Source organism: Phoxinus phoxinus, assembly GCF_949152265.1.
Source record: "Phoxinus phoxinus genome assembly, chromosome: 12".
In the NCBI taxonomy this organism is placed as follows: domain Eukaryota; kingdom Metazoa; phylum Chordata; class Actinopteri; order Cypriniformes; family Leuciscidae; genus Phoxinus; species Phoxinus phoxinus.
The window spans coordinates 14112006-14133861 of record NC_136887.1 but is presented as its reverse complement, the minus strand read 5'-3'; the positions used below and the strand labels follow the sequence as shown (position 1 = coordinate 14133861).

The 21856-nt window shown below is 40.5% G+C and overlaps 1 protein-coding gene across 13 annotated transcripts in view; it reads right to left on the bottom strand.

The window, feature by feature from the left end:
- enox2 (ecto-NOX disulfide-thiol exchanger 2) overlaps positions 1 to 21856 on the bottom strand; it is a 275039-nt gene that overhangs the window by 91499 nt on the left and 161684 nt on the right. For all 13 annotated transcript variants that reach the window (XM_079630834.1, XM_079630832.1, XM_079630826.1 and 10 more), the window contains one exon: positions 20887 to 21030. In XM_079630834.1, coding sequence (XP_079486960.1) covers positions 20887 to 21030 — 144 coding nt within the window. The remainder of the gene's footprint in view (positions 1 to 20886; positions 21031 to 21856) is intronic.

Here is a 21856-nt window from a genome sequence, read left to right as displayed (position 1 = left end):
TTCTTCCAGTTATTTGACAGCGCATGTATTACACTTTCAATGACAGGAATTTAATAAAACAAACATCCTCATGCCGAGAGCCATCAAATCTTGGTTGCACTAAATTAAGCCACCAAGTGTATATAGCAGCAATTTGGGTTGACAGTAAGTGTTAATATGGAAATTAGGTCATTCCATGTTCAATTAACTTTTCAGTTTAATTTAGAATTGGCCTTGGTTTAAATCCCTTCAGAGAACACGCCCTCCTCCCATCCTGCTTTTTAAAGACATATCGCTTCAAACTAAAGGAAGAAAAAAAGGAGCAACACCATCATTTTTGCCAAATAATATCAGGTGCTTCCTGACAACATATTTAATATAAATGCACTGTTGTGCAGCTATTACATAGAAAATAGCATATCTTCTCTGTTGGGGCGGAAACCTTGTATCCCCACATTTCCTCTTTTTTTTTATAATTCATTACTCTTGGTGACCCTTTACATTCTGTGGGCTTTGCAAACATTTAACCAAAGTTAAGTATTAAAAAGAGCTTGTGACTGAAGTGGCACATACAGTTTGGATCGTCTCTGCATGTTTGCGGAAAAACCAAAACTCTAGTAAGGCCAATCACATCGTGTATAGAGTCAGTGGGCGGGCTTAACAATGACGGCAGAGTTGCGATGGTTCCGTGTGAATTCCCTGCTACTTGAAATCAAAGAAGATGGCGGCTGCTGCTGGCGAACAGCTGTCTTTCGAATCAGCTTTGGCCGCGACACTGGAAGACTTAAGCTTTTCTTTGAGAAAAGAACTGCACTGAAGTCATTCTTAAAAAAGGAAGATGTGTTCGGACTACGTCACCTTCTTCGTTGCTCTGGTTGGTTGTAGAGCTATCCTCGTTGCGTGCAGAGGGAATTTAAAAGACAACCGTTAATCCCGCCTCTCGGACTGAGCCCTGCCAATGGTGTGTTCCCAGACCCAACATCTTGACGTGGGTCTGGCTTGTCAGGCTAGCATTTCTTTACTTAAGAAACACATAATATATATATATTATGTATTTGAGGAGCAGAGAAGAGTGTCTTAGTATAGCATTTGTTGTGAGTCATAGCAAATAATGTCTTAAATAGCCTGTATGAAACACTTGGTCTTTAATAACACAAAATGTTGGCTAAATGGCAGAAAATAACAGAGCGCCCAGATAGCTACAGTAAACTTTATAACGGTCAGTTGATGAAAACGTAATGCGATGCACTTATTGCCTCAGATGTGGGCATTCTAATGACAGACAAAACATGTATGTCCGAAATGTTCTACAAATCCGTTGGTCAAAAACTCCATTTGAGCTTAATTTTTGTAAACCATTAATATAATGACATGGTCAAGTGTCTGACCATATATAAAGCCACAATATCAACACAAAAAAGAGTACATTTCTTGAAAAATAGCATTTTTGGAGAATTGATGTCCCTACCTGACAGTGACAATATGCTACTTTAACATATTAAGACGAAATATGGGGCCATCGAGAACAAAACCAATACCGCTACATATTAAATCACCAGAGAGCTGATGTCATTCAAGACAAGAGCACTATATGACCCAACATGCTCTCCGGGGAAAGCAGGTCTACAGACTTCCTGCCGCAGTACTTGCCCTCCTGCCCACTGATGCACATCTCAAGACCTCAACTGCAGAGAAGCTCGATTCAGACAATTCCCATGCTGTTCATCTTTCTGTTCACACAGTCTCTGTCATCACTCTCACATGGGCACTACCCCTAGATATGTCTGCGTCAGCCTTGAAACATTCCAGCCATATCCCAGCTGGCAGATTTGGATACAGATAGAAAAAAAAAACAATTCTGTCCTGAAATTTTCTTTTGCTGCAACTTGAAAAATCACCTGAGAATCAGAGAAGAACACATGTGGCGGTACGGTCATGCCATGTTAGAGATTCAGTGGCGGTGCCAGGCAGGAAGACGGCGAGCGGTCATGGTTTGTTAGCTCTTGTTCACAGAGTGAATCCCACATGCTGAAAACACGCGTGATGAAAGAGCAGATCCATTAAGCTGGATTGGTTTAATGTGGCGGGCGAGATGTTTTGATGGAAATGCATTGTGTTGGAGCGAATGGGTGTTCCCTGCACCATTACGCCACTGTAACTGTTTGCAGGAGACAAATGTACACATTCTCCACAACAACGCAGGCTTACGTGAATAATGTTATCCTGACAGAAGATGTTTCATACAACGTATGTACTGACAGGACTTCCCACAATGACTTGAGAAGGAAATAAACCCACACAGGCAGGTGCAGTCGTCGGGCAGAGAAAAGATGGAAAGTGATGATAAATTGAGGCTGATCTATTTAAAAAATAAAATAAGTCTGTGGAACATCTGAAGGAAATGAAACCGAAAAACAGACAGAAATTGGATGCAAAAATACCTCTTAAACTGAGTGTGCTGCCTGAAAAGCATCAGGGAGAAAGAGTGTGTGTATGAGAGAAAAAGAGAGAGAGAGAGAGAGAGAGAGAGAGAGAGAGAGAGAGAGAGAGAGAGAGAGAGAGAGAGAGAGAGAGAGAGAGAGAGAGAGAGAGAGAGAGAGAGAGAGAGAGAAACACAACAAGAGCCTTATTGTGAAAAATGGAAAGGCTTGGTTTGAAAAGAAGACAAGATAGGAGAATACTGTAGCTACTGAAGAGCGGCAGAATAAGTCATATTCTTTCATCTTTTTAATGATGAAAAATGATGAGTAAAGCTAAAAGCTAATTATCTTGTTACATGAAAACAACAGCAATCTGTTACAGCACCCATTACAACTAATTTCACAGAATTACTTTGATTTTCTAAAGAAAACGTGCAAAATCTAAATGTGAGAGTGATTCAGTCAGACAAGATGACGGAACTATCACTATAGCTCACATTTGTTTTTATGTCTTCTGATGATTAACAGTTATGCATGTATTGAACACCGTTGTTGTGAATTTTGATCAAAAAGTGTTGCCAAAGTGGCATAAAATAGATAGAGAGATTGTGATACTCTTGGAAGTGTCAGAAAGGAGTTAAAAAACAAATCACTATATGCGATTCTTGCTTAGCATATAAAAGTGTTTTTAAAGAATTTAATTAAATTATAGATGCTGCATAATTGACTAACTATTATTGAAAATTAAAGTTGTAACCTTTTTCTTTAAAATAAAAAGACATACCAGTACACTGTTTTCTAAAAACAAAAAAAAAATACACAAATTTTATAAAATCTCTAATAATGATTATTAAAATATACCTTTAGAGTCACAGTAATACATTATATTTTAAAATATAATCATTTAAAATTGTAATAAAATTTCAGAACTTTACTGCTTACTGTCTTTACTGTCTTTTGGATAAAACAAAAAGCTGTCTTGGTGAGTCTAAAAGACAACTTTCCAAAACATAATAAATAAACAAATAAATGAACATTTTACTGTCCCCTGACTTTTGAACATTGTTTAAAACACTAAATGTACACTAACAAATATATAAATAAATACATAAAATTGTTTCATTTGTTGTGGGTCAAGTACAGCAGGGCCAGTAGAAAATATTCCTGTTATTGAGCCCTGCAAAGACATGAGGGTGAGTAAACAATGACAGGATTTTCATGTTTATGTGAACTTTCTCCAAAAATGAGCCGAAGTTCTAGAGTAAATTGGGGTGGGTAGAAATGCAAGAAGGTTTTTGTGCTGAGCTGAATGTAGCTGCCCTTCAAGAAAAAAAAAAAAAAATCTATGCTGGTATTTGAAAGTCTTTAGCCTTTAGTCGAGCATAAGCTCCATGCTTGTTATCAATATCAAGTTATCAGGCGTTCTAAAGGTTGCTCCTTACGCTGACCAAAATATCCGTTTGCCAATCTCACACTGTGTATCGTGAAGTCAAAGCATGCCAGTGTTTGAGAAGCCCTGGTGATGATGGAAGGAAACGTGTCCACATCCAGGTTCTATCGACTGATGTTGTGACGCTGGCATTATCGCAGTCTGAGAGCTGCTGCCACCAGGATCTTATCACGGGCAGACAATTATAAAGGAAAGGAGGTGAGCTGCGTTAAGGAAATGTCAGCAACTCCATAAACTCCAGCTCATCGTATCTGTCCTCAAGAGTCACGCGTCTCCTTCGTCTCCGTCACCACACAGACCGAACCCTCTTTGTCAGAGAGAAGTCCCTTTGAAAACCCAGAATCAAAGACAAATTAGTGCAATTAGTGACAAAACCCCTGTGCATGATGTCCTGATTTATTAAACGGGAAGATGTTTAATAAATGATAAAGTGGTGCCTCTGGCTGCTGTTTGGCCCAAAGATGCATGCCCTTTTACAGGACGAGAAGAGAGGAAGATCACTTTAGTTCTCTCGGTCCCCATCAAGCAGCTGAGATGAGGGACGTCTCAGCACGCTATCCGTCCATCAGCGCTGGAGTCAATGATCCGATTCGTCACCATGGACAGAGAGCGTTCCAGGAGCCAGAGGATGCGGTGACAAACACTCATTAGTGTGTGCTAATGGTCTGCCCGGCTGAGTTAGAGGATATCTGCACACGAGGGAAGGAGTAAAAGTGTAGATGCAGATAGCAGCGGCTCTGTCTGTGAATGACAAGCCGCTCTTGCGAGAGCTATCGAGCATGTGCCTTTGCAATGATGGGGCTTTTGACGCAGAGATCGGTCAAGAGGCTGTCAGAGGCAATGGGCTCAGACCTACTTCTGCCACATCACTTAACATTAAGAGTGACTGAGACACGTCGCAACCCCATCTGACATTCCACACTCTCCAGCCACTCAACGGGCTCGCAGAGATAAATGCATAAAGCGTTTCCCGCAGAAACGGAAGAGTCGAGCTTTTTCCGTCCGCCTGATATTGAGGAACGGAGCCAAGCGATGCTCATATCAGAGTCACGTGATGAGACTGGCAGGCAGCCTGAGAGAGACAGTGATTCTTAAAATGCAGAGGGATAGCGAGATGATTGACATGCCTACAATCACCCATCTTCCCCTGGGCCTGACAGGTTTTCGGGTCCAGCTCTGTGACTTACTGACAGACTGTCATCTAATGGGAAGCTAAAATCTCAGAACAAAGTGAATAAAGACAGAATTGAATTTGGGAGCTTCCTAACTCGCACATACAACTATCTCATCTCCTAAAAAGAAAAAGAAAAAAGAACAACAACAATACCTGCTTTTAAAAGCGATTGAGGCTAAATCACTAAATATTGAGATTGCAATAGCACATATTATATGTATTATAACTCCAAACGATCTGCCAAAGATCGGAACCAGCTAATAATCACACATTTTGCGACACGCGCAAAACTTTAACGTTTAATTATACCTATGAGTTGTATTTAATGTCAATTGGGGGCACAGGTTTTCTTATAAGGAGGCTCCAAAGACAATATATCAAATTTGATATTATTATTATTACCCCATACTTTTGAAATGTGGTGTAAAAACTGATTCAAGATTGATATCAGCATTGGAATGATTTCTGAAGGATCATGTGACACTGAAAACTGTATTGCTGAGTAATGCATTAAAAAAATAAACTTAATTATTCCACACTTTTGATCCGGTAGAGTACTTGTCGACCGTTATAAATGATGAACACTTTTCTTACGCCTTGATTGCTGAATAGACATTTTAAGATTCCAGTAAAGATTATAATTAGAAAGTTATGAATATACACAACACTTCTAGAGTTTAACTTGAAGTTGACAAATTAAAAATAAATTCCCCTTGAGTGAGAGACAAGAGAAAAAACTGTTTTGAGTCGCTCTTGACCAATATGTTTACATGTCTTTTCAAAGAATCAAGTCCATTTTGTGGCACACAAATCCCCCCTGAGACACGTTGAAGGTTGAATCGTAGACCTCTGAAAGGCAGGAAAGAAAAGGAAATTGTAATACTTGAATGCCTGAGGGACTGAACAGGCACAAAGGTTGGAATGCTAAAAGAGATGCTGTCATGCCACTGCTATGGCAACATCATGTTCAAAGGGAACCGCTGTGCTCTTTAATGGTGTTAGATACACTGTATCTTTTCTTTGATCCTGTCAAGAATGCATGTGCATTCATGGCTTTACTGGCTATAAAAATCAGCCAATGAACAATAGTGATTCACGTTATGACATCATTCAGGAGATATAGCGATATCCCGAAAATAAAATAGACTCTTATAAAGTATGAACTGCCGTCATCTCAAACCCTCACACCCACACACAGGGAATGATATATTCACTGACACATAGGGTGCAGCAGGGGAGCAAGAAATACTGTTACTTTGGTACCATCCATCCATCCATCCATCCATCCATCCATCCATCCATCCATCCATCCATCCATCCATCCATCCATCCATCCACCCATCCATCCATTGTTTGAGGAACTCAATGAACTTCATTATGAGCATCACTGTAGAACCCATTACTGCTCAAATATTCATTCAACCCCATGAAGATAAATTCATCCAAAATAAAGGGGATATTTCATGTGGGAGGCAGTATGTAGTGATGCTCCAGACAGAAGCAGGCACACAGTGTTTACAATGGATAGCAATTTACATTACAATGTTCCCAATACTATCAGCAACGACGAGTTCTGCCCGACTCACAACACAGAGCATAATCGCACACACAAATTCCATTAAAGCCTCTCATGCTGTTTTATTTATCTGCAGAATGATTCAGAGAGACACACAAAAGAGAGTACTAGGATATGGGACAGTGAGAGCAGACGTGAGAGACGGGGAGGTGTGGCCTTAGAGGAAAAAAGTCCTAGACAAACGCGAAGAGGACGAAGCTTCCAAGCGGATGGATGGTGAGCAGGAGAAAAAACACAACTATGAAAATATGGGTAGATGTCCCATATGTCTGGGCACAAACAACACCTCAGGTGACATGAATCATTAAAGGGAAGCCTGGAAATAGAATCCAAAGTTGGGAAGGTCAGACAGGTTGTCTGTCTTCCTACATTTAAAAACCGCTCCGAGCCGATGGGGTCTGTGGCCCCACCCAGAGATCGTGCACAATCATTGACAAAGACTGTACATCTGGCTGAAGGTGAACCACAGTGCAATTGCCAATTAAAACTAACGAGAGCTTGTGTGTGACACATTTGTCATGATCATCTGAAAGGATGAGCAAGAGCTGGGATATAATGGTCTCATCATGGCTATGTAAACTATTCCCATGGGAAATAAACAGCAGATCTCCTTTACTACACAGACACAACTGTATTCAGCGGATCCAGGCCTCCAGCTGCCATGCGTGGCTTATCCCACACTTCACCACTGATCCCAACCCAAAACAACACAATCCAATTGATCCTCAGATTTGGTCGGAGAGGCCTTTTTCTCCCCAACTCATCCATGCTCTAGAAACATGATTTAGAAACCAAATGAAGAGTTTTGTGATAATACTCCAATGTTCTGCCTCAGTGTTTCTACCATAGTGATCAATAAGCATTTTCAGAGACCTTAATTAAATGTTGGTTTGCCTGGGGATCTTTAACTAGCTTTTTAACCAGGTTCACAATGGGCGAGAATCTGCATTGTAGCTTCAATGTGCACTATCCAATAGTCACCTGGAAGAAGCGAACAACTATTTGACATTCAACAACTATCACAGCTTCATTTACTAAAATTACATATATAACTGCAAGCAGCAGGTGCTTTGAGAGCTGAAAATGCACATGCACAAAGTAAGATGGCGGCCATGTTTTTGTAAGATATGTAAATATCCTTCTGCACATTGATGGCACCTTGGACAAAGACACTGTATACCAATTTTCAAGTTAAGCGGAAGACAAATCCAATATGGCACAAACCTTTTCATAACAGAAATTAAACTGAATGTACGCTTTGTTGTGGTTTGGGCATAACATGCAATAAACCAATCAGAGCGTCATCTCACATTCCCTTTAAGAGCAGGCGCGCTTGTTCCATGGCGGATTGCTATTATAACGGCGGATTTGCCAGGCGTACACAACTTACATGATGGTAAAGGTGATTTCGCAGTCTTCAGAATTTTGTTTCCTGGTTCTTGACGGACAACCCAACAGGTTTGATTCCTTATTACTACAATTAGCCTGAATAATTTGGGTCAATGTGTAAGCTAGATTTATGCCTATTTTTTCACATCTTCATGGACACCACAAAGATTTCCCTCTTGTGGTAATATTTTTCCTTGAAATGATGTATGGTTTCCAAAAATGGGAACGGCTGCATCTGTGTAGATGAGATAATGAAAAGCGTGTTGTGCACACGCTACATTATGGCCAAGCATGCGCCCTTAAAATAGCATTTGAATAACGCGCCACTGACTTAAGACTAGGTTTTTTCTGTAGCGGAATTGTTTTATGAAACAGCAAAATAGCATCAGGGGATGTTTGTGCCGGAACACGCCGCCTCTTTTCGCTGAACCGCCCCCGGGAGCGCAAGTTCATTCCCTAATTTACCGACGTGCGTCTGTGGAGGGAAAAGTCCGCTGTGCGTCAGGTGCAAAATAGGAATGATACATGCGTTGGTGTACAAAGTCAATTGCGCTGGGTGCAAGATAGGGCCCTTAGTCTTTATATAGTGTATTACATAATTTGAAAATTTTACAAACCACCTTTGATGAAACCAGAAAATGCCTGGATCACAATAACACTAGAATGTGCAGGGACATTATCCCTATACAATATTTATAATCCTGATGCATACCAAACACAAAGCTTGCACAACTTTTATCAAATTATAATGAACTGTGGTTGTTCACTTAACATCACCGATCAAACAATCCCTTTCTGTTTAAGTTAATGTTTCCTTGCTAGTAACAGCTAAAAGTAAAACACTTAATGCATTTCAGCATTCGACTGTAAATATATATTGCACCAATGCAGGGGAATACACCAACGCAGCACATACTATTGAATGAATTGCTTTTGAGGAATGTTGTGGGGGACACATGTGCAACAAGCTGAGCGCAGCTGCAAGCATTGTGGGATAGCAGACAGGAAGGCACACATTAATGAGGATGAGCACTGAAGACTGAGGCTGGCAGCGCAGGGTGATTCGTTGTTTCCTGCTCGATGTGTCTGAAAGTGGGAAAAGGATGATTCCTCACAGGTGAGAGTCTAGTAGCTGACAGCCTGCGTGAGGTGTCTGCCCGGTGTGGGTCAACGGCGACGCTCGGTAAAGCTCTGACAGGAAGAGGAAGGCAATCCTAGCTTGCAATTCACCTGTCCAAAGCAGGGGCCACTAGTGACAGCAGCAATTGAGAAAGTGACCGAACAGTTGAACCCCTGCATCCAGGCCCATCAGTCTGCAGCCACCGAGACTCACTCCAGAGAAATGCTCTCTGAGAAGGAGGGCATCTAGAAAATGGGCTAATGAGTTTGCTCTGGTCCAGGACACCTAGCAGAAAGCAGCCTGTAGAAACATGCTATTTCACGGCAGCGTCTCAGAATCTATAAAGAAGCTAATATGGAAGCCAACCTGCCAGTGTATCTCAGTACACATGCATACAAATTAAATACTTGGGAGGCAAAACAGCAATCTCATGGTAATGAAAAATCACACTCCAAATGTAAGCAGAGAATCTGCCAGACACACAGTGATAAAAGGACATTAAAGCGCTACATGTTAACACAAGCGTTCTTATTCCTAACCGGTGGCAATCACGGTTCTAGATGAGAGTCTGTTCGCCAGCTGTACCGAACGATTATTTAATATGTATGCGGAGGCCTCAAGCTGCGTGCTGATGAGACGACGACTCACGTCTGGATATGCAATGATGACTGATGCAAATGGAATAATCCCTCGCTAGGCAAGAGATGAGGCACAAATATTACAGATGAGGACGACATTTACCATTTGCTCAGCTGTACAATTCACTCCCACAGATCATTGAATCTGCTCAAGAAAAAGAGAGCGCGAGAAAATCCACCGCCTCTGCCACATCAGAGGTGAGCGGTTTGAAAATGAGCATTGTGTTTTTATTGGTTTGTTGTAAGAGTGCTCTTTTCACAACTTTGGCTTCTGCAGAATACTTCTCATGTTTAGCATAAAAAGATTCGGTCAACCGAATCAACTGATTTACAAAACCGTCTCATTACAAATCTAAATGAAATGCTGTAATCGTCAACTATGGAAATGTACAAATAATGCGTAACTGTGTTCCCAAATGCAAGCTAAACTCAGCACATGCACAGATCACTGCAAGTTCTATTCATTCACTGTAAACCGGTATTGACTTGAGAATCAAACCCGCGGAGCTGATCACATAAGTGAAGTGTTCACTTCTCTTTGCGCAGCGCAAACAGACAGTCTTTTTGATAACGACACAAAGCCTTTTCGTGCTTCCGATTTCAGTTTGTTTGACAGCAATGGGGCAAAACAGGACATTAAAGACCTTTTATGTTATTATGAAAAGTTTAAATATATTTTCGGGCTGCCACAGTCTAGTTAACAAATGGGAAGCATTAAAATCTATTTGTGGCGGTCAATGCTGAACCGCCACATATAAATCAATGTATGGGAAATACTGATTCTGCTCAGCTAGAAATACAGAATTATGTTAGACACATATGCTTGCACTCTGTCCCTGACTACTGTACATACATTGAAATATTGTATTTTATTAAATAAATGTACTTTATTAATAATAATGATTAAACATGGAAGCGTGTGTATGACCTGGGTTCACCATGTTTTAATGGATCATCAAAATGAAGATTGATTAAGGATCGGTATTGGTTTCTTAAAATTAAGATCGATTAAACTGATTCATCAATATTGTCAGCCCAGCCCTATCAAATACAGAGTTGATATGCGCTAATCCCATTCCACCCTCTTCCATTTCCTGTCCTCTATACTTTTGCTATCAATAAAATGTCAATCACCTCCAATTCAAATGGAGAAATCTAGTGAAAAACTGGATGCAGGAGTAATTGACACTAGCGTCACAGGACGTCCTCATCAATAGTTCCAGCCTTGACACTCATATCCCAAAGTCTGCATACGGACATGCTTCAAATCCATAGTAAACCCAGCAGGCTTGTTAATCAACTCTAGTTTAAGCCCACTTGAGGTCTGCTCGACTGACACATATTGAAAAGTTAAGGGTTCACATCCTAAGAGGCTCGCTAAGGAACAGAAACCTGCTCAGATCACTGCATGCAATCGATAAAACTAACTTTTTATAAATGTCGTCTCCAATTAGACTTTATTGGATGCTTGGTGGTGGGGCAAGAGTGAAACAAGAGTGGTGAGTGCCTATGGATATTCTTGCTTTTGGGAATCAAATGATCTGCAATTTCCACCAGTTTATTAGGAAGTCCTCACTGTACATTGACTAAGGCCATTGAAACCCATCAGCCTATCAGAGAGAGGAGTTCTAATGGACTTCTGATACCATCACAGAGAAGTGGAAGAGCTTCCGCCGTCCCTGAACACTTAATGAATAGTATTAGGACAAAACGGCAGCTTAACAACTTCAATAGGGAACAGCCAGTTAAATCTGATCGCCGCAATTTCTATCTATAAAAGACCTACAAAAGCCAGAGGCTTGCGGTCACGGTCTGGCAGCTCAATCTCGCTCTCCTTTTTCTCAGGCTCAGGCCAAAAATGGTCTTTTCAATTCTCTGACAAACGAATGCAGCAGCATTTAAAGCAAAATAACATTCTTCGATGTAACATATTTCGATAGTCCACTTTAGACATTCTACTAATCTGACTTCATCCGAGTTTGCAACTACACTACATCAACTACAGTCATCATAGTATTAGTAATACTCTACTCTTAATATCTCCTAGCACTTAACTTGAAGTGGCCCAATAGACATTCTATGGACTGTAAGTAACTATGCAAGTACATCTCAACATATTCTACTAGCCCTAAGCCAACAGTCCACTAATTGCCTGATGATAGTAGACATGTAGTTGCAAATTAATGATATTTAGTTGTCGTAGTAATATAGTGTGTTTTTTTATATTTTTTTAAATATGGGAGTGTTGCTTACCAATGCACCATTCTCCATTCAAGATCCAATAAATTCCCATTGGCACTTTTTCTAGTTGGTATCCTTTTTTTACTCAAAAATATGATGTAAAATGAGTTGCAAACAACATAATATTTGCCATTTCAATGCATGAAGGGCTTGGCAGACAACGGAGACAGTTATTGTAGACTACAGGGAGGCTTTTCGAGCCTGTCTAGTAAAGCGTGTTCTCAAATGATTTGTTCACAAAACATTTGAAAATCTCTACAAACACCACAGGCATTTTTACAGCTCATTCTCACCAAGAAGCAAACCAAGAGCTGGTTCTCACCAAAGATCAAAGCAGTGACAAAAAACATAGTATTCTCATAGCTCAAATCGTCCATAACCTAAATTAAAGGAAAAGGAAAGTTTAAATTCTGACATTATTAAGACACGTTTATGCTGTTTTACAACAGCATTTTCTTTCTTCAGTAGAATATAATATTTCAGTTTGTGCAGAGTGCTTTTTCTTAATGTGAGCTGGGGTGCCAAAAATGATAAAAAAAGCACCCAAAAAGTGGTGAAACCGTTCTTCAAGCCATACGATAGCTTTATGTGGCGAACAGAAAAAAAGGTTTGTTGCTATTTGAGGAAAGACTTTCCCTCAACTGAATCTCTAAAATCACATTTACAACATTAAAACATGAAGTGTCAAGATGCATCACAACAGGTTTGACATCAATGATGTGAAATGTCTTTGGTTCTCATTTGTCTCATCACTGACATCAAATCTTGCAAGAATCAGTAATACTTTACAATAAGACTCCATTTGTTAACATTAATTAACTGCATTAGTTAACATGGACTAACAATGATAATACTTTAAGAATGTGATGATCTTAAATGTTGATAACATCAACATTTGATGTTGAGAAGAATCATATATGTGATTAATTGTATAAAATGCACACCCAACACAACAAAAAACAAGAAACGGTCTTTAAATGGAGATGTCCTACTGGACAGCGAAAGAGAAAGACAAAAAAAAGCATTTAGTTCAGTCAGACATTACTTGTTGGGCTTCCTCAGATCACACACGCGAATATCTAGATGGGTTATCTTACCCTGCGAGAGGATGAAAACCTGAGAATCAAAGAACAGAAGAGTGGGAGCCAGAACGAGATAGAAGGAGTCTCATTAAAGTACCATTGATGAAAGCGCCTGAAACGCAACTATAGCGCGGCAAAAAGAAGTGAGACAAGGATAAAAGGAAGTCCCATATGATCTAGACATCAGGCGTAACTTCTGGAAGACAGCTGGCGAAGTTGAAGTTTATTCTGATACTCCTGCACGTACATCGATACAACGATGTATAGTCACATACTACTTGCCGATACGAGTATTGATACAGCTGCAAGTGCGCAGCAGTGGACCACGCTTAATTTAATACAAGAACAGCGTTTAAAACGGAGTGGAAATATGTTGAAATGACTAGAACAAGGTTTAATCTGGCCCTCAGAGGAACATAACTGGGGTTGCCTGATATCAAGGGACGTCATCCCCCAATCAGAGCTTCACACTTGTGCAATACGAAAATATCTGTTTTACTTATTTTTCTCAACCTGGCATTAATTTTACATTGTTTGTTATTTGCTCTTATTGCAGCAACCCTATATTAGATTTACGTGAACCAGCATACTTGCAGCATTAACTACCGGCAAGACGTCGCATAAGCGCGTCTACATCCCAACACAGACAGAAATGAGACGGAAAGGGCAGCGGTGATTGATGTCCCAGACCCCCTGAGGTATACCGACAGAAAACTTTTCACAGCTTGTTATGTAGATTCAATCATACACTTCTTTCATGTGGCATGCTGAACAGAGACAGCTGAGAGCCGAGTCCCCGTCACCACAGGGTGGGATTCCTTCAAACACACAGCCTTTCATCACGTCCCAATCACACACCGCTACGTAAACAAGCCAAAAAACACACACACACACAGAAAAAGAAATGACAGAAGTGTTTGAGATCAATACAGATGCTCCCTGCGGGAGAACGGTTTGAGAGGGAGGGTGTGAGCTTCAGGAACGAGACTGATTGATTGAATCGCCGTCAGCGCGCGCCGCAGCACGAGCGCCTGAACGTTTAGCTCATTCATCAGCAAGCGGCTCGTGCCAGGACTCATCTCGACTGTCACAAGATCTAGGAGGAGTCACAGACACAATGCCACACAAGGTTCCCGCTGCCTGATACCGTGTGACCTTTAAGGCCATAACACCAAAATCAACAGTAATACGATGCATCTATATTTAAATATAGAAAACCGATGTGAAGTTTTGTTTCTCTTTTATCTAAAGATGTCCAAATACTTGCAGGGTCACACGCAGGACAAGACCCAAGAGAAATAATGTGAGGGAGTGGAGGTCAACAGTGGTGCTGTGCTTCCAGTACTGTGGAACATCTCTTGTTAATACAACTACACAAGCATCCACACACACAGACGCCCCATCCTACTCTCACACACCCCCGCACAAGCACTCAGACAGCCCAGCCTCTTCACACACCACCTCATTTATCAGTAAAACTGTAGACAGAGAGATATGTCCTCATCCTGGATGGTGTGTGTGTTGCAGTTCCTACCACATGGATCACACACACACAAGCCCACGAACTGAAGCAATGAGCCAGACGGGGCTGCCAACCTTTGCCGAGCGCTTCTCCCACACACATTGCTTACTGTATTGCTGCTTCTCTTGTCTTTTGTCTCAATCGTGTTAGGGTGAGAGGCAGCTGCCTCATCTGCACCTCCCCTCCTCAACGCCAATCAATAGTGTTTCACGGCGCACTTCTCAAGCACCACTTACTGCAGTCTAATGGTGCCGAAGGGTTACAGCAAAGCAGCGTGACTCACTGCATATATCATGCCACTCGCTACATCCTCAAACATAAAAATAAAAACATCTGCTGGCTGATATTACCTCTGATTTATGTCTCCACAGCAGCTGGCTTACGGAAAATACTGTGGGGTGCAAAAGACAAATTTTGGCCATTTTTCCAAAAATTACGCGAACATGGAAATCTTGTAATCCAGTTCCAGTTCACCAAAGCCACAGCCAAGCAGTCAGCATATATGCTCTGATGTAGGAGTGGGTGATAAGCAAACATTTATTTCACAAAGTGCCTCAGAAAAATAAAAAAATAAAAAGCTCAAATAGGTATGTCACATTTTACGATTTTTTTTAACCCTTATGTACATTGCAATAAAACAAAACAAATAAAGAAACGACTAGTTTATTGTCTCAATATTATTTTATTTTAAATAACTGTGGTTATCTTTCATCTTTATTTTTTTAAAATAAGTTGTGTCTGGCATGCATCATTTCCTGATAAGTGTTGTTATTGTTAACTAAAACTCTTCAAAATTGTTTGGTAATTAAAATAAAACTGAATGAATGAATGAATGAATGAATAATGAATGAATGAATGAGTGAGTGAATGAGTGAATGAATGAATGAATGAACGAATGAATGAACGAACGAATGAACTATTAGATAAAAAAACGATTTTGGCCAAGTTAGTTGGCAATAGTTAGTTTAATGTTGAAGTTGAAGTTGAAGTACTGAAATCACTAAAACAAAAAAATAGATGAAAGCTATAAAATATATTTGAAAAAGAAACAAAACTGATTAAAATGCCAAAACCACAAAACAAAATTACTATAAAAACTGAAAAAGGGTTATTTAAAATATTAATACATACTACAGTACAATATAAATAAAAAATGAAACAAAAATTTCTGCAGCCTTTTCTGGTTTGCTCCATTAAATTACCTCTCGTTCCGACACACACACACACACACACACACACACACACACACACACACACACACACACACACACACACACACACACACACACACACACACACACACACACACACACACACACACACACACACACACACACACACACACACACACACACACACACACACACACACACACACACACACACACACACCATTGTTAACCAACCCACACTACAAATAATTGATAATTAGAATCAGATGTTTCTATGAAAAATTGCAATACTGGCTCACACTCTTTCACTTCTGAAGTTAGCGCTGCTAATACAAGTGTGTTTGTGTTCGTGTGAATGTGTGAGCACCACACAACAGCTGACAACACCATGACAATAGTGTCTCCACCAGCAGCAAGACACAAATAAACCTCTGCATCTGGCAGCAATCCTCAGCTATAAGGCAGTTCCTCAGGTCCCTTGGCGATTAATGGACTCAGTGTCAGTGTATTCAACCTGCACCACATATTGTTGCACATACAGTAATTCCACTGAAATATGAAGGCAATGTCTTCCCTTGATTCATTAAGACACAAAACCATTGTGGCATGTCATTAGCAATTCTGAAAAGAGAACCAATTGGTACACAGTGTTGGCGTATTACCCAATACCCACTGATATATATCAGAGGTAAGTACAGAGGCAGCATTAGGTTATTACGGTATTTTGATGCAGCCCTCTGTTGATGTGCAATTTAAGAGAAAAACTACAATCCCAAGGCTGTTAAAAAATTATAATAAGTTAAAGTGTACGCCATTTATGAGGCAAAAAAGCTTAACGGCTAAAACAAAGACAGAAATGGTCTTCAATCCTGCTCCTGGAGGGCCACTGTCCTGCAGAGTTTAGTTCCAACCTGCTTCAGAACACCTGCCTTTGTATTTTCAAGCGATCCTGAAGAGATTGATGAACTGATTCAGGTGTGTTTGATTAGGGTTGGAACTAAACTCTGCAGGACAGTGACCCTCCAGGAGCAGGATTGAAGACCAGTGAATTAAAGCAAAAGTGAGAAAGACGGGGTTAAAAAGAAAAGAAAAGAAAAAGATGGTTTAAAAATAAAGTGGGTGTGTTTTGTAACACAGAAACAAGTTCTGAATGAAATAATTAGAGACCTAATTTTTTGCCAGGATTGTGTGATTTGGATTTAGGCTGTTTCCATTCATTTCGCTATAATTTCTTTAAATGGGTCACTAAACAGTTAAATGACATGGCGCTCACCTACAAACGAGTGGGTAGAACAGTCAGCACACTTTTCATACCGATTTAAAGCTGTAAAAAAGGTGTGTATTCACAGTATAGAAACAAATGAAACTATGTAGTTCACGAAACAGTAACAAATATTTTTTCGAAGTTGTAAATAAAACATCACTAAAAGATTATTAGAGTACATTTGACAAGAAAATACTATTTCAGTCTGTCTACTTCAAAACCAATGTGTCACTTGTTTCTTTAATTTCTCAAATGAAATTTCACAAATGAAATCAAAGTAGCTAAAGCAGCGAGTAGCTCCCGGTTAAAGCGACAGAGAGTTCGGGTTGAGCTGTAAACAACCTGCCAACTGTCCTGTGGTGTATTGGAGATTCTCACCCACTCGCTCTCTGCAGTGCATCCGTTATCCAGTAACATCAACGCCAGTGGGGCGGGTGGAGGAGGGTTGGGTTGGTCGTCTAATGGAGTGCCAGCGCTAATGAGATGAATCTATCCATTATAATGCTTTAACGAGAGTAAATCTGCATGGCTGGTAATTAGTCCACGCCCCTGCATTAGCTCCACTCCTTGGAGGAGCGACTCTGTCTTGTGTTGCCAGAGGACATCAGAGCGGCTGAATGCATTATGCACCAGATGCTGTGAATTTTCATCATTTAGATGTGTTTCCATCAGGGAGCGGATTGATCAGGCACGGTCACGGCGGATAAGAGCACGGCATAATGACAGGCCGGGAAGGAAAACTGCTGGCGTTGTTCAAAAAAGAAACCCCATTAAGCAGCTCCCAGTTGCTAAGCAGACACGTACGGCACAACTATTTAGAGCGGCTGCGAAGCGACGGAAGAGCCGAGGCATTGTACGATTCGAGACAACGGTCTCATGACTCAGCAAGCATGATCAAGGGCTTAACAAATCAGACAGGTGCTAATTGCACTGTGCAACTGAGAAGCAAACTGCAGACATCCCACTGAGTGAGCCAATATTAGCTTCGTGCGTACTACAAATGTCTTGTTTTTGGTCTTTTGGTGCTTTTATTTAAATGTGATTAGAAAGAGTAATAAAAGGATACGATCAGGGAAAGTTGTGAGCCAGATCAGAACTCATGTTGTTAGACAGAGGGCCAATATCGAGAGAATGTTGCGAGTCAGATTAGAACTCGTATTGTCTGCATGAGCACCTTTCTGTTAAGCCACGGATCCAACATCCAGTGGCCTATTTTGAGTCTTTTCTCACTTTTATTGAGTAGAATAGAGCACCTTTCTGTTAAGCTATGGCTCTGACATTCCAGTGTCCTATTTTAAGCCTTGTGTCACTTTTATTTAAAGGAGAGAGTAATTAGAGAGTGAGGGGAAAGATCAGGGAATGTTGCAAGAGAGATTAGAACCTTTTATTTTCTGCATGAGCACCTCATCTTTTTGTTTGTAGTCTTATTTAGAAGAGAGTAGAGAGAGAGAGAGAGAGTGATAAGAGAGTAAGGGGCGGCAGAGCAGAAAGGAAATGTTTAGAAGGCAAGATGGAAATTCAGATTCAAACCCACGTCGTCTGAATGAGCACCACAGCTCACTGCTAAGCCACAGCACTGACATACTACACAATCTTAAAAGCCTTTCTTCAACCTCAGCAGAACAAGAAAACATTTTTTTTTTCTATTATTGTCTGAAACCCATTACCACACTGACTTCCATTTCAGCAGCCGGACTCTGGAGTGATTAAATATTCGCGTATGGTGAATACAGCTCATCTAAGCCATTCTCAAATGATGTCCTTGCACTAAAGAAGAAAAAAAAAAGTGTTCTGAAATGAGCAGATTAGATTAGCGCTAGAAAGCTTTGATCTAAAGCTCTCTGGCTAGCTTTGATCTGCACAAGCAGCTCTTCACCATGACCAGAACACAATATGAGCCCATTTCACTTCCATTTGGATCAATTCTATGGGCATATATACGACGATGAGAAGCTCTGCTCACCGTCACTTGCTGCCATTTATCCCTAATCAGAGTCACTTCAAGTCATGAATGGCGGCACTGTTCCTGAGGGAAAAATGACCATCAAGGGCCAGGAGATCAGAGCAGCAGACATCAAATGGAAATTATATTTACATAGAACAGCATGTGTAGAAACACATGATGGCTGAAACGTACAATTATCAAATGACTTAGACTCTAAAAGGGGCAATTAGTCATTTCTGAAAAAAGTGGATCAGACTGAGTACCACAACAAACTTGCAGTCAAACAGCAGTAGGGGGCGTATACACGTGATGAGGGAGGAGAGAGAGTGAGCAAGGGGAAGATTTGTAGAAAGACTGTAGAAAGAGAGATGACTGAGGGCGTTTTTACACTGGGCATGGTTGCTGTCACAATTGAAAGTTTTCATGCGAACTGTGCCCAGTTCCGAACTAAACTACCAGTGTGAAAGACATTACAAAAGTAAAAAGGTCAGAGGAATCCCACTGGAAAAAGAAGGGTTATGATTCAGGCAAGAGCTTTAGGACCCGTGTTAGAATTAGAAAAGCTTTCCAACGCTAAAGAGACATAAGCGGGAAGGCCTGAAAAGGACGCAGAGGTTGCGTTGTTGGTTTCATTTGGTAGTAACATTGGTTTTGGTCTGTTTCACAGAACATGTGCTGCTGTTGTAATGTTAGCTATAGTAACAGGAGGGTTTCGAGTGTCTTTGTTTGTCTGGAGCTGGTGAGCTGCAGGTGACTAGCAACCAACTCTTGCTTGTATACTCATGTGTACTGTATGTTAATTTTTAGTTCTTCACTTCGCTTAGCATTATTTTGCTACGCTTCAGCCATGTTACATCAACTCTTGCATTGCATGTTCATGAATCTTGGGCACGGCGCAATGAAGGGCCTGTTTGTTTGGGTTGATTTCAAAAAGCAACAGTGCTTCTCAGAAATCGCTTGCTGCACCTTTAAGCAGAAAGTTGCAGGTTCAATGCACATCTATGATCCATGTCCATCATCATTTTGGCCCTCAGCAAGACATCGAACTCCAGAATGCTCCATGGGATTTATCCTTATAATAATTTTACAGTGGTGTTTTACTGTGACATTGAATAAATTTCACAAAAAAGTGAATTCCAAGCGGCACGCATTGCATTGTATCTTAAAACGCTAAATGGGAATAAGACTGCCTAATTAACATGAACAATTAATCTGATCCAATTAAGTCTCCTTGACAACCAGAAACATAAAGTAGTCTTTCCAAGATCCATTTCTTTCAGCTAATCATAATTCAATTAATTAGTATGCCATTAACATTAATATGAATATGAATGGGCTCTCCTTTATTTGAGTCAACCTGTGTCAGAAAGGTTTGTAAAATTCCCTGGGCGTTACTTTTCAAGTGTTATTTTGAAGGTCATCAGCAGCAGACAGTCTCTCTCTTCATGATTGGCATATATCCAGCGGCTCCCTGACTTTCCTTTGCATTTTGAAAATCCAGACTGCAAGGTGATAGTCATAATTATGACAAGATACAAGCAGAAATCCTTGAAACTCTTCTATAGAAATATGAAATGCTTGTTTATTTGGTTACCGGTTGTATTTAGTGTTGTTTTCCATGCATATTTTAGTTATCTTTTTATTTTATTAACCTCATAAATGGCAAATTATGATATCAAAGCGATTATAAAAGTGGAAATATCCTGAGGTTTCTGTTCTGATGTTTTAATGAAGGCGATAAATTGAAGTGAACATCTCACAGAATGCAGAAGACCTCCAGGCATTCACCTCCCACATTCAAAGGTCAAGGAAAGAGCAACAGCAGAAATAACGATGTGAATGTAATTAACGACTGTAGGGCTTGATGAGTGTGAATGAGCGCGGTCTGAGGCCGAGAGGAATTCATTAAACGCACCTGGAGGAAGGTTGGGTCTCTTCCTCTTTTTGCTGTTCTCTGTTCCGTTTTCCAGAGGGCAGTCAGAAAGCAGAGGACCATTGGAGCTGTTGAATTGCAATGGTTCGTTGTTCGTGGCAGGGTCGAAGGGCAGCGGATTCAGACCTGTGGAGGGAAAGGACAGAAAACTTGGTCAGTACTATACCGACATGTATCATGACCAAGTTTAACGAGTACAGAGGTATATACAGTGGATGAATTGTTAAAGACAGGTCGGAAATCATGTGATTAATCACAGCAATTACATTCTACTGACGGCTCAAGTTTTTAACATTATGAAATAAAAACCCTACAATTTTTATTAAATGTTTTATACATTATTACTCATAATAGCAGGAAGAAAATAGATACACAGTCAACTGAATACAAACTGAAAATATCAAGATAACTTGCTTTGGCCTATGTAATTTTGGAAACAATTTTTTTTTTTTTATATCAATGTTGGAAACAGTTGTGCTGCTTACTATTTTCATGGAAACCATGGAACCATTTCATGGAGAGAAAAAAAAAAAAATCAGGATTTTCAGTAAAGTTCAAGAGAACAGTAGCCTGGGAAAACCCAGACCACTTCCGGCAAATTTAGATTTGCTCTGCAAGTGGGTCTGGCAAAGAGCCCATTGAAACCCATTTCCAATCCGTCGAAATCGCGGCACCAATCAGAAACGTTGGGGCGGGCTTTACACGATGACGACAGAGCAGAGACGGTGACGCAGATTTTGTACATTACAGAGATGGATGCCACCGTGGAACATCACAACATCATTCGTTCGAATCAGCTATCGTGTCTGTTTCAAGCGATTTAAAATTGTCATTTTCGTTAACACAAACAGAGAATTGCTGAGAGTCTCGAGATGTTTCTCCGTCGCTCTGCCTACGTCATGACATTCATCGCTCTGATTGGTTTTAGATCTATCCGACGTCCGTTGGTGAC